Source organism: Chiloscyllium plagiosum, chromosome 1 (genome assembly GCF_004010195.1).
Source record: "Chiloscyllium plagiosum isolate BGI_BamShark_2017 chromosome 1, ASM401019v2, whole genome shotgun sequence".
In the NCBI taxonomy this organism is placed as follows: domain Eukaryota; kingdom Metazoa; phylum Chordata; class Chondrichthyes; order Orectolobiformes; family Hemiscylliidae; genus Chiloscyllium; species Chiloscyllium plagiosum.
This window is the reverse complement of record NC_057710.1, coordinates 36,542,010-36,557,884: the sequence shown is the minus strand read 5'-3', so window position 1 is coordinate 36,557,884 and position 15,875 is coordinate 36,542,010. Positions and strand designations below refer to the sequence as shown.

Genomic DNA, 15,875 nt, shown 5'->3' with positions numbered 1-15,875 from the left:
AGGCATAGAGTATGCTTGCCTTTTTTGGATGGGGTATTGAGTATAAGAGCTGGCAAGTCATGTTAAAATTGTACAAGACATTGGTTCGGCCACATTTCGAATACTGTGTACAGTTCTGGTCGCCACATTACCAAAAGGATGTGGACGCTTTAGAGAGGGTGCAGAGAAGGTTTACGAGGATGTTGCCTGGTATGGAAGGTGCTCATTATTAAGAGAGATTGAGTAGGTTAGGTTTGTTTTCATTAGAAAAAAGGAGATTGAGGGCGAATCTGATTGAGGTTTACAAAATCATGAAGGATATAGACAGGCTGGATAGAGATAAGCTTTTTCCCAGGGTTAAGGATTCAATAACGAGGAGTGAGAGGTGGAAAGTTTAAGGGGGATACACACGGCAAGTACTTCACACAGAGGGTGGTGGGCGTCTGGAATGCGTTGCCAGCAGAGATGGTAGAGGCAGGCATGGTAGATTCATTTAAGATGCGTCTGGATAAATGCATGAGTAGGTGGGGAGCAGAGGGATACAGATTCTTAAGAATTGGGTGACAGGTTTAGACAGTAGATTTGGATAGACTCAGGCTTGGAGGGCCAAAGGGCCTGTTCTTGACTGTAAATTTTCTTTGTTCTTTGTTCTTATTCCCAATCCAGGCCTTTAAGGCCTTTAAGTAGCTAATTAATAGTCAGTTAACGGTCTCAACTCGCCACCACCCTGACTAGCTATATTCCAGGCAAGCAGAAAAACTGGCTAGTTTCTCAAGTAGAAACCAGGGCGACCTGACTGCGAGGATGTGGATTCAATACTTGCCCCAATCTGGGGCCAATCAGGTGCACGGATAGTGTGGCAAGAGTATGGCTATTGAAAGCCTCACACTTGCCTTTGCCTTTGATGCCCTGATCGCTTCTCCTTCCATCTCCAACCCTGCGAGATCCAAATCAAAAACATTTATCTTCTTGCTGTTGGATCCCACACCATTCAGGCCTCAAATGGTGATCTCTAAAATCCAGAATCCACCAGCTACTAAGCTGACTGGGACTCGGTTGTTATTTCTTTCACAACTGACTCTAACGTTTTCCAAAAAAAAGGTATGAAGCTAATTAAGCAATGATTACCATTTTTTTGTTTTCTTCCCTTTTCAAATAAAGGCATAATATCAGCAATCCTCCAGTAGTTTTCAGAATCTAAGGATTCCTGATGGATTACTAACAGTGCAATCTGTTGGTATATCCGTTAATATCCCAGGATGCAACCCATCAGGTCCTAGAGACTTATTGGTCTTTAAGCCCTGATCGTTTCCCTAGCATTTTTTTCTCTAGTGGTAGTTATTGTATTCTTTTCCTTTCCTCCCTTTGCCTTTGCAACATTGAAATGCTATTCATGTATTTCACAATGAAGACTGATGCAAACTATTTATTCAATTCCTTTGCCACTTCTTGATTCCCCATTATTTTTATCCCAACCTTGGTCTTTAAGGGTCTATATTCACGTTGGCTTCTATCTTCATTTTTTATATGCTTAAAGAAGCTTTCATGGTCCAACTTGATATAACTTACAAATCTACCCTCAAATGTTATCTTCTTTCCAAAATTATAAAAGGCATGGATAGAATGGAATTTCTGAGTCAATTATTAGGGGGCATACGTTTGAATGTGAAAGGGCAAAATTTTAAAGGCGATCTGAGAGGCAAGTTTTTTTATGCAGAGTTGCCTGGAATGCGCTGCCAGAGTAGGTGTTGGAAACAGATACAATAGCAGTGTTTAAGAGGCATCCTGACAGAGATATGATAGGGATGGGAATAGAGGGATAGGGACTGTGTCGAAGTGAGCAGATTTTGAGTTTAGAGAGCCATCATGTGTTGGCACAGACCAATGTTCCTGTGTTGTACATCTTCTTAGTTCTTTGTTCTTCCTCTTCTGTTTTGGTCTTTTTTTTTAAGTTTTTAAATCTTTCCCAGTGTTCTGGTTTATCACTAATCTTTGGCAGATTGGAATTTTTTTTTCAATTTTCATGTTATCCTTAAATGTCCAGGTTAACCATTTTGATTTATCCCTCTCTTCCTCACTTGGATTTACCTTTGCTGTGAGCTGTAAACTTCCAGATGGATTCAACAGTATTTGTTAATCTTATATATCTCTCATGTTGTTACACTTCTATTCGTATGAGCACCAAGCACTCCTGGAATATATAATTCTGAGCTAGGTATAAAATAAAGTTTCCTCCAGTCTACCCCAAATATGCATCTTGAGATGAGTTCTGTGAAGAATAGTGATTAATTCATGAGACAGTCTTGTTCCCTATACCACTCAGCTTAATCATCCATTTATCATCCACTTTCCAAATGTTCTTGTGTTTGAATGCAACATTACTTGAGTGAAGGTGTATCAGTGGAGTAAAAGCAATTGCTACAGAATATCATCTGATTTAAATTTCAGAAAAAGGTGATGACGGCCTTTTCGAACATTTCCTGCTGTTAAGCTGTAAAGGTCATGATCACTTCATCGTTTGATTTGCTTTGGTTGTTTGATCATGTTGTGATGATTCAGAAAATAACAAGAGCCTGGGACAAAATGCTCATCTGTATTTTCAAATTTAAATTTCTTTCAACCTCAGGGATTTCATTTATCGACCATTATGCAAAGTTCAGCTGAGAGAATGCTTGATTCTTCAGCTGTAAAGTAAGGCAGTCACCGACATTTGGACAAATGCAGTGTCTCATCCTTTTTTTAAAAGCAAAAAAAAATTAGCTTCCAGTTCCTTTATCTCCCAATTCCCAGAGGAAGGCACTGCTCCCTCCCCCCCACCCCGCCCCCCAGTAATATAAAACATTTAATAAAGTAGGCAAAATGTCAGCGCCAGGAGAGTTAGCCCATGGGTTCTGTCTGTCTATTTTATGCGATTCTGCATCATTTTACATTATTTGAGTCTCAAATAGGTGAAATTGCAAAATACCAAAGTTACTCACTTGGATTAGTGGGCTGTGAGTCCATGGGAATCATCAGTTTTGGTCGTGTTCCCCTTCGTGCTCCTAGAGAACGTTCTAGTGTGGACATGCTGCTTTCAACTTCATCAGGATCATGACCTTTGAACAAGATAATCAAATGCTGCTACCATTGAGTTTGTACTGAATTATCTCTAAGATTCAAAATGCTACACTCATATAACAATAACAACTAATTTCTGTGTTAACTTTGCATGCTAGAAATTCCAATGTTTACACTGAAAGTGGAACCTACCCCACTAAATAGAAAATGCTGCTCTTGTATTCATTCTCTTACGTTAAATCCTAGGATCTCTCCTTTGCACTGCCAAAGTGTAGAACAATTTCTAATGCATATGACCATCATTACTTCAACATAACACTAATAAGTACCAGAGTCCAGAAAGTGTGCTGTCATTATAGATGTAAAACTGAATTTGAAGGAGCAAAATACATCGGTCTTCCTCTTCTTCGTTCTGGATAACCAATCTTTCTCATGGGCTGAACATGCTTTTTCTGCCTTTCTTCCCTTACATCCAGAATGGGTTTGAATGTGACTCTGGATTGGAGGAAGCTGCCCAGAGATACTCAGGGAATCGTAGGTGAAAGTGAGAAATGCAGATGCTGGACTATCAGAGTCAAGATTAGAGTGCTGCTGGAAAAGCACAGCAGTTCAGGCAGTATCCGAGGAGCAGGAAAATTGACGTTTTGGGCAGGAACACTGATTCCTGATTAAGGGCTCCTGCCAAAACGTCAACTTTCTTGCTCCTCGGATGCTGCCTGAGCTGCTGTGCTTTTCCAGCAGCACTCTAATCTTGACTCTGATAGTCCAGCATCTGCAGTCCTCACTTTCGCCTACTCAGGGAATCATGCCAAGTATGGTTCAGATGAAACTAGTTATACCTGATGAGTACTGATGTTGGATCCATTATAAGTAAACAGAAATTGAACTACGAGGCTGAGGGTTAGGGTTGGTAGGGTTAGGCTAGATTAACTCATTGCTGCTCATCCTGATTCTGCAGTCTAAACCTGACAAAGAGACAAGATTTGCAGCCTTTAATCTCCAACTCTATTTCACTCTATTACACTTGACCCCTTATCTGCAAAGTTTGAGATGGACATTAATTCACATCTCCCAATAAAGCAAGTTATTTGGAGGTCAGGCAGCATTAAAATGTTGCTAAGCAACATTCCTCTTTTTATTGAATGACTGTTGCTGGGATAACAGTGAGATATAAAAGACAGGATAAAATTCTCCAATAGTGAGATATCTAACTCTAACCATTTGGTATCTGTATTCCCAGCTTTAAAACTAGTGAGAGATATCAGTTAAATAGACACGTTAAGAAGTATGCGTCTAATCTGAAGGCCACCATTTTACAGTTTTCAGAGACAAATGGATAGAGATATGGAATTCAATCAGAAAAAACACTGATAAAAATACCAGAATGGCATTTATTGAGACAAAAATGAGTTTATTCAATCACTGCAAATCAATGGCCCTCAGCTACATAGCACAACAACTTCATTGACAGCAAGTCTTGATTCAAGGTGGCTAAAGTTGCAGGAAAACTTTTAAGTTTTCTTTCATAATTATTTTCTTTTAGAACTACTGGTCCTAATATGGATGGAGTGGCAGGTGGTGAGCAAAGCAGCATGTCCGCAGGAAAGAAATACAGAAAAGCCAAGATGTATTGTCAAATTTAAACAAAATTTAACAACAGGCCCTCATTATTCCATTACTCTGTTTCTCAGCCAGTCAAGCTGGCTGGCTGTTGGGCAGAAATTGTCGAAGGTTTTCAATAACTCAACCATCAGCATTACAGCCATCTAGAAAGCTCAAGTAATGCTCTGAAGGCATGAATTCAAATCCCAGCACAGCAGCTGGGGAATTCACATTCAATTGATTCAGCAAATCTGGAATAAAAAGACATATCAGTCATGATGATCATGAAACTACCAGATTATTCGTTGATTATGTTGTGATCTTCTATATGGTACACCCCTCTGAAGAAGCACCAAAAGCAGGAAGGACATAGACTTCAAGGTCCACTACCAAATATGACTTGGTAGCACCACTACTGTCCATGTAGACCAAGTCCTGCAGGACATACTTGTCAGACTGTTTCAAAACCAACAAGAGGGAATTTAAACTATTTAGTTCTCATCGATTTATCCACTGCAGAGACATTTACTCATGACAGTTTTGGGAGAAGTCACCAATGACAAATCCCCATGGAGATGCAATTCTGTTTTCTCTCTGAGGCCTCCCCCCCATTACATTATGCACTCAATGTCCAGCAGCTCAAAACTAAACATGTGCTGTGGTGTTGTGAGATATCAGTCACATGACTTTATTCAACCAAGACAGGTTAATGGGAATCAGGCTATCCAGCATTTGGAGTTATGCCCAGCACAATGGAAATGGTTGTTATTGTTCTTGTTCTTGGAGGCAAATCATTTCAACCCTAGGGAATTTCTGTAGGAAGTCCTTGGAGTAGTGCCCAAGGCCCACCCACCACCCTCCATTTTTAACTGCTTCATTATTGGCCTTTCCTCCATACATGATTAGAAGTGAAGATGTTTGCAAATGATTGCACAATGCTTGGTACTATTCATGACTTTTCAGCTACTGAAGACGTTTGTGCCTGCATGAAGCAAGACCTGGACAACATTTGAGCTCAGGCTGACAACCAGTAAGTCTCATAATGTTGAGCTATGAATACTAGAGAGAATGTAACCATCCCTCCTTGATGATCAATGGCATTACCATTACTAACTCTCCCATCAGCAATATCCCTATGTTTACATTGAGAAGAAACTCTACTCTGTCAGCCATATAAATACTGTTTACAAGAGCAAATCATAAACTGGGAATTCAGTAACTCACCACTTGATTCGCCAAAGCCTCGCCACGATCTACAAAGCACAACTAAGGAGTGTGTTAGAATATTTTCCACTTGCCTGGATAGGTGCAGACCACTCAAGAAGCCGGACACCTTGACAACATTACCCATTTGATCTCATCTTAAAAACCCTGTCCCTCCATCATTGGCAGCAGTGTGTACCATATACAAGATGGGCTGTAATAACTCACTAAAGCTCCTTCAACAGCTCCATGGTGCCCTGGCTTCACTTCTCTTGCACAATGTCCAGGTCAACTTAGCTTGTTGCAACAGAGGCTCCTGAAGGTAGCCAGTCTCTGAAGACTAGCCGTAAACTGTGCTGAAAGATAAGTGGATTGGTTCTCCCACGATTGGCTTTGAGCAGAATAGTTCTGACACAAGTGAGATGTTCTGGGCCACAATAAAATATAGTATCTAAAATAGAAACAAAGAAGACAGAAGCAGGAACAGGCCATATGACTCCTCGAGCCTGCTCAATATGATCACTATGATAGGGCAGCACAGTAAATCAGTGGTTATCACTGCTACCTCACAGCGCCAGGGACTTGGGTTCAATTCTACCTGTGGGCGAACGTCTCTGTGGAGTTTGCACTTTCTCCATGGATCTGTATGGGTTTCCTCCAGATGTTCCAGTTTCCCCGCACAGTCCAAAGAGGTGCAGGTTGGGCCATGCTAAATTGCCCAAAGTATCCAGGGATGTATAGCCTTAATGGGTTAGCTATGAGAAATGCAGAGCTGCAGGTTATGAATGGGATGCTTTTCTGAGGATTGGCGTGGACTTGTTGGACTGAATGGCCTGTTTCCACACTGTAGGGATTCAATGACCATGGTTGATCATTAAGCTCAGTATCTGAATTCCACCATATCCCTGATCCCTTTAGCCACAGAGCTATAACTACCTCCTTCACGAAAACACTTAATGTTTTAGTCTCAGTTACTTTCTGTGGCAGTGAATTCCACAGGCTCACCTTTCTCTGGGAGAAGAAATTTCTCCTCATCTCAGTCTTAAAAGGTTTATACCTTATCTTTAAACTATGACCCCTGGTTCTGAACTCCTCCACCATTGGAAACATTCTTCCTGTATCTAACCTGTCTAATCCTATAAGAAGTTTATAACTATTTATGAGATGCCTCCTCATTCTTCTAACTACTGTGAATATATTCCTAACTGACTCAATCTCTCCTCATATGTCAATCCTGCCATCTCAGGAATCCCTCATGAGCAAGAACATCCTTCCTCAAATAAGGGAACCAAAACTGCTCACAATATTTTCTGCCAGCTGTACCAGCACCTTCAGTGACTGGTGCATGTGGACACCCAGGTTTTACTGAATATCCCCCTCTCTTAATTTACAGCCATTTAAAAAATAATCTGCCTTCATATTTTTGCCATAATCGAGGATGAGCCCATATTTATCCACATTATACTGCACCTGCCATGCATTTGCCCACTCACTCAGGCTGACCAAATCACACTATGACCATCTCTGCAAATCCTCCTCATAGATAGCCCTTCCATCCAGCTTTGTGTCATCTGCAAATTTTGAGGCATACATTTATTTCCCTCATCTAAATCATTAACATATGTTGTGAATAGCTGGGGTCCTAGTGCAGATCCCTACAGTACCTATTAGTCATATCCTGCCATTCAGAAAAAGACCCATTTACTCCTCCTCTTCATTTTGTGTCTGCCAATCAATTTCTATCCATCTCAAACCCATACAATTTAATTTTACGAAATAATCTCTTAAGTGAGACTTTGTCAAAAGCCGTCTGAAAGTCCAAGGAACCAACATTCACTGGCTATCCCAATCAACTCTATACATACATCCTTGACAAATTCCAGTAGATTTGTCAAGCATGATTTTCCTTTTGTAAATCCAGGCTGACTGTGTCTGATTCCACCATTATTTTCTAAGGCTCTATTATATAATTCTATGGACTCCACCACCTTCCTTACTATTGATATCAGACTCACTGCCAAACCTAATAAGCTTTTCCAGAAATGTCTATTTGTTAGATTAGATTTCCTACAGTGTGGAAACAGATCCTTTGGCCAAACAAGTCCACACCGACCCTCCAAAGAGTAGCCCACCCAGACCCATTTCCCTCTGACTGATGAACCTAACACTATAAGCAATGTAGCATGACCAATTCACCTGACCTGCACATCTTTGGACTGTGGGAGGAAATGGGAGCATCCAGAGGAAACCCACGCAGGCATGGAGAGAATGTGCACACTCCACACAGACAGTCACCCGAGGCTGGAATTGAACCTGGACTCCGCCGGGACTTTAGGGACTTTTGTTGCCATCCTTACCTGGTCTGGTCTGGTCTGGCCTACATGTAACTCAACCTGGTTGACGTTTAACTGCCCAGGGATGGCAAGAAATGTTGATCCAGCTGGTGATGCCCACATCCCATAAATGAAGTTTTAAAAAATAATTCTGAAGGATCTGTTACAGAGTCTAAAGAAGTTTGGAAGATGATCACCGATGCACCCATTACTTCTAGGGCCATTTTGTTAAATTGCATTATGTTGGTGCTTTTTTTGGAAGCAGGTAGACAAATGGTAAATCTGAACATGAACACGTTTTTTACAATGCTCACACCTCCAAGCTGGTTCGAGACTGGACCCAAGATCTGCACTTCCGGTCACCTGACCAGCTCTCTCAAAAGGCCAGCATTACCAACTACACACATGACACACCGCAGTGTAGATTGTTGGGTTCTGATGATTTGTCAGCCTTCCATCCCACCACTTTCTCCAACACCATTTTTCTATGAACAAAGATTTGCTTCAGCTCCTCCCTCTCACTAAACCCTGCGTTCCCCATTCTGACTTCAATAATTAAATACGAGGGACAGTTTTACTAAGAAGGATATTTAATGAGTGTACTCTTGCCCACCAGATGTGCATGTCAGAGAACCATATTATGGATGGAAAAATTATGAAAAGGTGACAGGAATTTGCAAAATGTGAGTCTCCAAACTGAGACTGTACATTCTTAAAATAAGCATGGTAGGAAGTACTTCACTGCAGACCTCACTGTCTCCAAGCATGGTAGTAACCTGTGCAAAGAGTTTAGACTAGTAAGTATAGTATCTTCTATAATCTTTAATTGCGCAGCGTCTTACCTGAATGTGAGCCACTTTTACTAGTTAGCTGGTTCTCTGAGTGGCTGTGACTGACAGGAGTTATATCCTGGCAGCTTTGTTGCATGGGTGAATCTCTCACAGATGGATCTGTGCCCGAGGGCTTCTCTATATTTTTCATCTCCATTTCTTCATGGTGTATCCAGAGGTCTGGTGGCCTCAAGTCTTTTTGACTGCCCTTCCGTTTGCCACCACTGTGAGCTGCCCGCTTTCTGTGATGGGAAAGTAATAAATTGAGGATAAGGACACAGTGATGCTTTAATTTTACTTTTTGACCATTCAGCTTTGAGTTTTGAGAAATTAATGAGGCTTGATCAATGTATGTGTCCAAACCTGAATTTTTGAACTTGGAGAAAAAAAACCTATGTCCTTCTAAATGTAGCAGATCTACCCTTATACATGCAATTAGAGGCTACTTACTATTGGCACAGTTAATTTGGTAACCTACGATTATTACTAATTATTCCAATTGGAACAGTGAAAAGTAATGAGCAAAACAAGAGTACAATAATTTTATTCCAATTGTCTCTTCTCTTCTGCTGAAGTATGGTTCATTGGGAGCAGCAGCTTCCAGTACATAATTCTCGAGATTTTTCCTGGGTTGTTCCTATATCACCTCCTGTATACATGCAAACCAGTCAGTAACACTCATCGGTATCATTCCTATTTGAATGGGAAATCTGAGGCTGACCTATATTAGAAACACTGATAGCAATTGTAACATTCGAGCAAAAAGTGCCCTGCAAATCAGGATCTGAGATTTTCTAAACTCATCTACTCCTCAAGGCACCCCTAACATCTTCTTCACTCCGTGCAGTGCCGTTAACACTGGGGACATAAAATGCAGAGTGATCATGCCTCTATGGCATGTTCAGTATATCCTATTTTAGGGATGGACATCAAAACTACTCACATTATTCCAGGTGCAGTCTCAGCCAGGCCCTGTACAACAGCATTATGATATTCCTAATACTAAACAAATTCTCTTGCAATGAAGGTCCTTCTACCAGCTGCCATCCAAACCTTTGCACCTATCTGTCTACTTGAATTGACTGGTGCACATAGACACCCGTACGGTCCTGTCAAGAAACTCTTAATTAATCTCAATACTTAGCCCCCCCCCTCTCTTCTTTAACTTTGCCCATTAACCTCTTATCATGGATCTTTACAAAAGGCTTCTGAAAATCTAAATACTTTATGTTTTCTACTGGTTTCATCCTCAAAACACTCCGATAGATTTATTAAGCATTATTTCATAAACCTGTGCTGGTTTTGACCAGTCTCATTAGTGCTTTCCCAATGTTCTGTTACCACAGTTTCTAATGCAGATTCTAGCATTTTCCCCATTACTGATGCTAGGTGTTTTGACAGGTATGGTTTCAGTGGCAAGCCCTAAACTTCAGAATGGCCACACTAAACTTGTTCACATCTTTTTTCCATTAAAGATGTGCTGTAAAACGTTTTTAGTCGTTGGTCCTAGTATGCCTCTCATTGGTTTGGTGTTAAATATTACTTGATAATTCCTCCAGTGAAGTGCTTTGGACTATTTTACTTCATTATCAGTGCTAAATAAATGCAAGTTGTTGCTTTTGTCTTTAGGCATCAGGAATGACCATAACAATGAAAGGGAGAGTGCTATTGTTATGTTAAATCCATCCTGCTTTTGTTCTCTTTGATATTGCTATTATTTTTATTCATTTTTATATATGTATGGAGGATAGAAGGTCTAAGTCGAGTAACAGAAAATGAAAAAAGCGAATAAAAGAATTTGAAAAATAGTCATGAAAAATACTATGCACAAGATATGAAAAAAAAGTATATTTTAATAAATGCATATATTTTCAGCACATCAATCAAATGCTGTCAACAGATATGAGCTGAATTCTAGTAAAATTAAATTCTCACTTGGGAATGCTGTACATAACCCATATTACTTTGGCAATTACAAAGAGAGTTTTCAGATCCCTTGGTTCAACATAACATTGAAAGAAAAAGCTTTACTATTTGCTTCCCCAGTGCCCTTTCCACCCACCCACTGATAGATCTGTTGCTGTGCCTAAAAAAAATTACATCAGAGATCTGCAGCTGTGAGGTGTCTCCACTGTTCAACCAGATCTTATTATATCCTGTCCCATTTGAATAAGCCCTGTAAACTACTTATGATACAGTCACAGTATCAAAAATAATAACCAAGGAATTGTAGCTCACTATAGGTTAGCACAATATGGTAATCAAGACTAGTTTCAGTCCTAGTTTCAGGATGGAAGTCTCTTCTATCAGTTTGCTATAAATATCTTACAGAAAGCAGGATTTTGCTGTTTCAACATTGTGGACATGAAACTATCACAAGATATGATCCGCAAATTGACAATCTCGCTCAGAAAGGTCACAGTGATTTGTTATTCGCCAAGGTTTCAAATTCGTAGTGGTACAATAGGATGTCCTTTTCTGATCATGAGATTAAGGCATAAGGTTAAGCCAAATGCTACTCTGCAATAGGCTGTCCTGGACTTGACCAAGACTCCTTGATGCTGGCATCACTATATGAAATATATAGTAGAGTGCTTATTTCCCTGTTAACTGATATCCTTCACCTTGGTGAACACAAAACACAATCCAATAACATTATACAACCTTTGGCAGCTCACCAGCACCTTCTACAGGGCAATTCGCATGAGCAAGAAATGCTTGCATTTGCAGTGTTAATCACATTCCAGCAGTCAGTCCTACAGTATGGACAAATATCTATAGTTGCCTAAACAATCACATCTACCAGACCCTCCTTAAATAATATTCAAGAACCTTGGTCAATTATTCCTGACATAACAGGGCCACAGCTAAACAGTTTTCAACTGAAACAAAGGCATGTAACCTTGCAAACAAAGGCAAGAGTGTGTTAGATAGGATGAGATTGGTGTGGAGCATATATGTTGACAGGCTCAATGGGCCATTACAGTGCTAAACTTTCTATGCAGTAACTTTACCATCACCATGAATGAAAAAAGCAAAATCAATCCAAAATGGGAATTCAACCCTAGTCTGCCACCTCAAAACGCTTCAACCCCAGGGTATCAATGTGGATTTCACCAGTTTCCTCATTTCTCCTGTCCCCACCTTACCCCAGTTCCAACCTTCCAGCTCAGCACCGTCCTCATGACCTGTCTTACCTGCCAATCTCCCTTCCCATCCATCCGCTCCACCCTCCTCTCTGAGCTATCACCTTTATCTCCACTTTCATCCACCTATTGCACTCTCAGCTACCTTCTCCCCAGCCCCACCCCACTCCCATTTACCTCTCCACCCTGGAGGCTCCCAGCCTCATTCCTGATGAAAGGCTTTTGTCCAAAATGTCAATTTCCCTGCTCCTCGGATGCTGCCTGACCTTCAATGCTTTTCCAGCACCACTTTAATCTTGACTCTGATCTCCAGCATTTGCAGTCCTCGCTTTCGCCTGGATGGCTGAGTCAGTCTCCTAACAGTCAGTTCACATTCATTGAGGTGCCAAGTGACCTCCCTAAGAAGTTACAATGAAGTGAAATAAGACAAATTAGACAATAAAATCCAAACATACTTGCGTTGCTGTGCTGAAGATCGACGGGTGCAGATAACAGCAACAACAATGACCACGACAACAGTAACTGCACCAATGGAGACCACAATGATCACCAGCAGATTGCCATTCTTTTGAGGAGTCACACTGCCATGAGGTGGATGCATCTGACCAATTGGAGGCTCTGAAAGAATAGCAATAAATATTAATGTTACAAACTTAGGAGTAGTCTTAAAATTATAAAGCAACAAAATTGTAAAGTATTTTCTTCATTCAATAACTGTTGTAATATGCATTACCACACTGAAAAGGCGGATAGAATCTAATTTAGTTAGAGGAGTTAATCACTTGTACACATGTAAAAAAACAGGGAAATGGAATTAGAATAGATAAACCTGGTAGAGAATTTGCAGCATTACAATTGCACAATTGCAATAGACAGAAATGGTTTTGCTTTGTACTGAAATCATTGTGCTTCTGCACATTGGTTTTGTGTAACAATAATAAAAATGCTTTGTTCTTTTAGCAATGCCAACACATTCCAGGTCAATGTCACAGCTTTATTCACCAAAAAAACATACAAATCTCCAAAATTAACTTCGGAATCGAACACTGCTCAAGGCTGATAAATTCCCTGGATCTGATGGGGTGCACTCCAGGATTTTAAAGAAAATAGCTGCAGAGGGAGTAACTTTACAAGTTTCCTTAGATTCTGCAAAAGTCCCAGAGAACTGCAAAACCACCAGTCAAAAAGTGAGGGAGACAATAAATAGCTATGTGTCATTAGGAAAACGTTAATCGATTATAAAGGATGTAATAGCAGAGTATTTAGGAAGATATAATATAATCATCGCTCAAAGATTTATTAGAATTCTTTGAGAGGTAACAAGCAGGATAGAAACAAGTGAACCAATAGATTTTCAAAGGTGTTTCACAAGATACCACACATAAAGCGACTTAATAAGAGCCCATGGTTTTCGATGTAACGTATTAAATACGTAGAGGATTGGCTAACTGACGGAAGACAGAGAGTTGGAGTAAAGGGAGCATTTTCTGAATGGCTACCTTTTACTATGGAGTGCCACAGAGATCAATGCTAAGGCCACAACTAATTATAATTCACTATTATGACTTGGATAAAGGAACTGAATGTTCTGGAGCCAAGTGTGCAGATGACACAAAAATAGTTGGTGAGGAAAGTAGTGAGGAGGAGACAAAGAATCTACACAGGAATTGGTCAAGTCAATGGGCAAAAATTTGACATATGAAACATATGTGGGAAATTTTGAAATTGTACACTTTTGTAGGAACAATAAAAGGGCTGAATCGTGTTTGGATGAAAAAGATTGCAGAAAGCAGAGCAATTTGGGATTCTTGTGCATGAATCATAAAAAGTGAGATTTCAAGTTCAACGGATAATAGGGAAAGTAAACAAACAGTTAGCCTTTATTTTAAATGGAATAGAGTATAAAATAGAAGGTCTAAAATCATACATCATACTAATCCGAACACACCTAGAAAACTGTGCACATTTTGATCCCCCTATCCATCTAAGAGAAACTATACCGGCATTGCAGTAAGTACAGAAAAGATCCATAATGTTGATTCTGGGTGTGGGGGTACTGTCTTATGAAGAAATGTTGGTAAGTTTGGGTCTGTACTCATTGGAAATTAGACAAATGAGAGGATAATTTGTTGAACAATGTAAGATTTTTCAGGGCACAAATAAAAAGAATACTATGGATGCTGGAATAGGAAATAAACAGAATGCTTGATGTATGACTTCTTCAGAACTATGTTGTACACTTTGATTGATTTGATTTATTTATTGTCACATACATATTGCTACAAATACAGTGAGGAATGTTGCATGCTCCAGTATCATTTTGAAACACAGAAACTATAGAATGCAAAGGCAGAAAATAAAGAAATGTTCAACCTTACAATCCGTCTCCTTCAGTGCTTAGCCATGGGCCTGAATCCAGGCTCTCCTCCCACCCCCAGTATGAAGTAGCCAGCCAGTGTCAAGGCCCTTCACTGTGCGTTGCCGCTGCTGGAAACATGTCACCATTCTTTGGCGCCATCTCATCTCCACTGAACCACTACCACCATGTGTCCTTGCTGAGCCGACATCACAAAGCTGCCGGCGCTGTTACTGATACTGCCGGAACCCATGGCTGTGCCAAACTTGACTCTGCCTTCTTGGCCAACCTCACTGATGCAGCATCTGCCAATGCGACTGGATCCTGGGCTGGGCTCAAACTTGACTCTGCTGCTGCCAGGAATCTAAAAACTCACCTCTGCCTCTGCCACCACCACACAGGACCCACCCTGCCACTGTCATTGTCATTGCCATTGACTTCACTGCTCTCCATAAGAAGGTAAGTAAAATGTAAAAGTAAAGATTAAAAATAAGCAAAGAAAAGAAAGGAAAACCGGATGGAGCAGACAATCCCTCGGCGCAGGAGCCTGAATGCTTCCAGATCTCTACAACCTGCAGAATAAATAACCTGGTAAATGCTACAGCATTAATCTACCAGTTTACTCCACTGTTACTTATCTTCTATTTTGAGTTCCTTTTTGGTTTTGTGCTCTTCCTTTACTTGACTTAGCTTTTTTGCTTTTTGAAGAATCGTCCAGTGAAGCTGAATGGGTAGAACTTTGAAATAAGAAAGGGACGATCACCTTGATGAGATTGTTCTATAGTGCACCCAATAGTCAGTGGGAAAGTGAGCAGTAAATTAGTAGAGCGAACTCAGATGTATGTAAGAATAATAGGACTGTAATAGTAGGGGATATTAATGTTACAAATTTGACTGGGACTTCCACAGTGTTAAGGGCTTGAATGGTGAGGAATTTGTTAAAAGTGTTCAAGAAAATGTTCTTTATCTATATGTAAACATACCTACTCGAGAAAGAGCAACATTTTACCTTCTCTTGGGAAGTAAGGCAGGGCAAGTGACTGAAGTGTTACTAGGATGTGACGATGCTGCTCCTTTAACAAGATTGTGTTGTCCTTGGCTTTTTTCAAATGCGTTATATGGAGCAGAGTTACCAAGATGTTTGTGTTTATCTACTTGAAGAAGCCTTTGAACTTAAAAGAAAACACTTGTTCAATGAAAGGGGAATGGACAGCTCGCCTTTTCTCTGGTTTGGTCTGGCTGTTCAGAGCAAGCAGTCAGTTTTGTGAGCCTGCTGGTCAAAGAAACAGCTGCATGGGAGGTGTCCCCTGCTGAATCTCTCTGCCATCTCTCTCGCTCCTGTAAGACCCTCTGTTTGATTTTATCTTTT

General features: G+C 40.4%; 1 protein-coding gene across 1 annotated transcript in view; it reads right to left on the bottom strand.

Moving 5' to 3' along the window:
• Positions 1–15,875, bottom strand: part of dcc (DCC netrin 1 receptor) — a 1,293,953-nt gene that overhangs the window by 26,172 nt on the left and 1,251,906 nt on the right. Inside the window, exons 23-25 of the mRNA XM_043720707.1 lie at positions 12,606–12,768; positions 9,017–9,246; positions 2,958–3,074 (exon numbers count right to left, since the gene is read on the bottom strand). Of these exons, the coding sequence (XP_043576642.1) occupies positions 2,958–3,074; positions 9,017–9,246; positions 12,606–12,768 (510 nt within the window). The remainder of the gene's footprint in view (positions 1–2,957; positions 3,075–9,016; positions 9,247–12,605; positions 12,769–15,875) is intronic.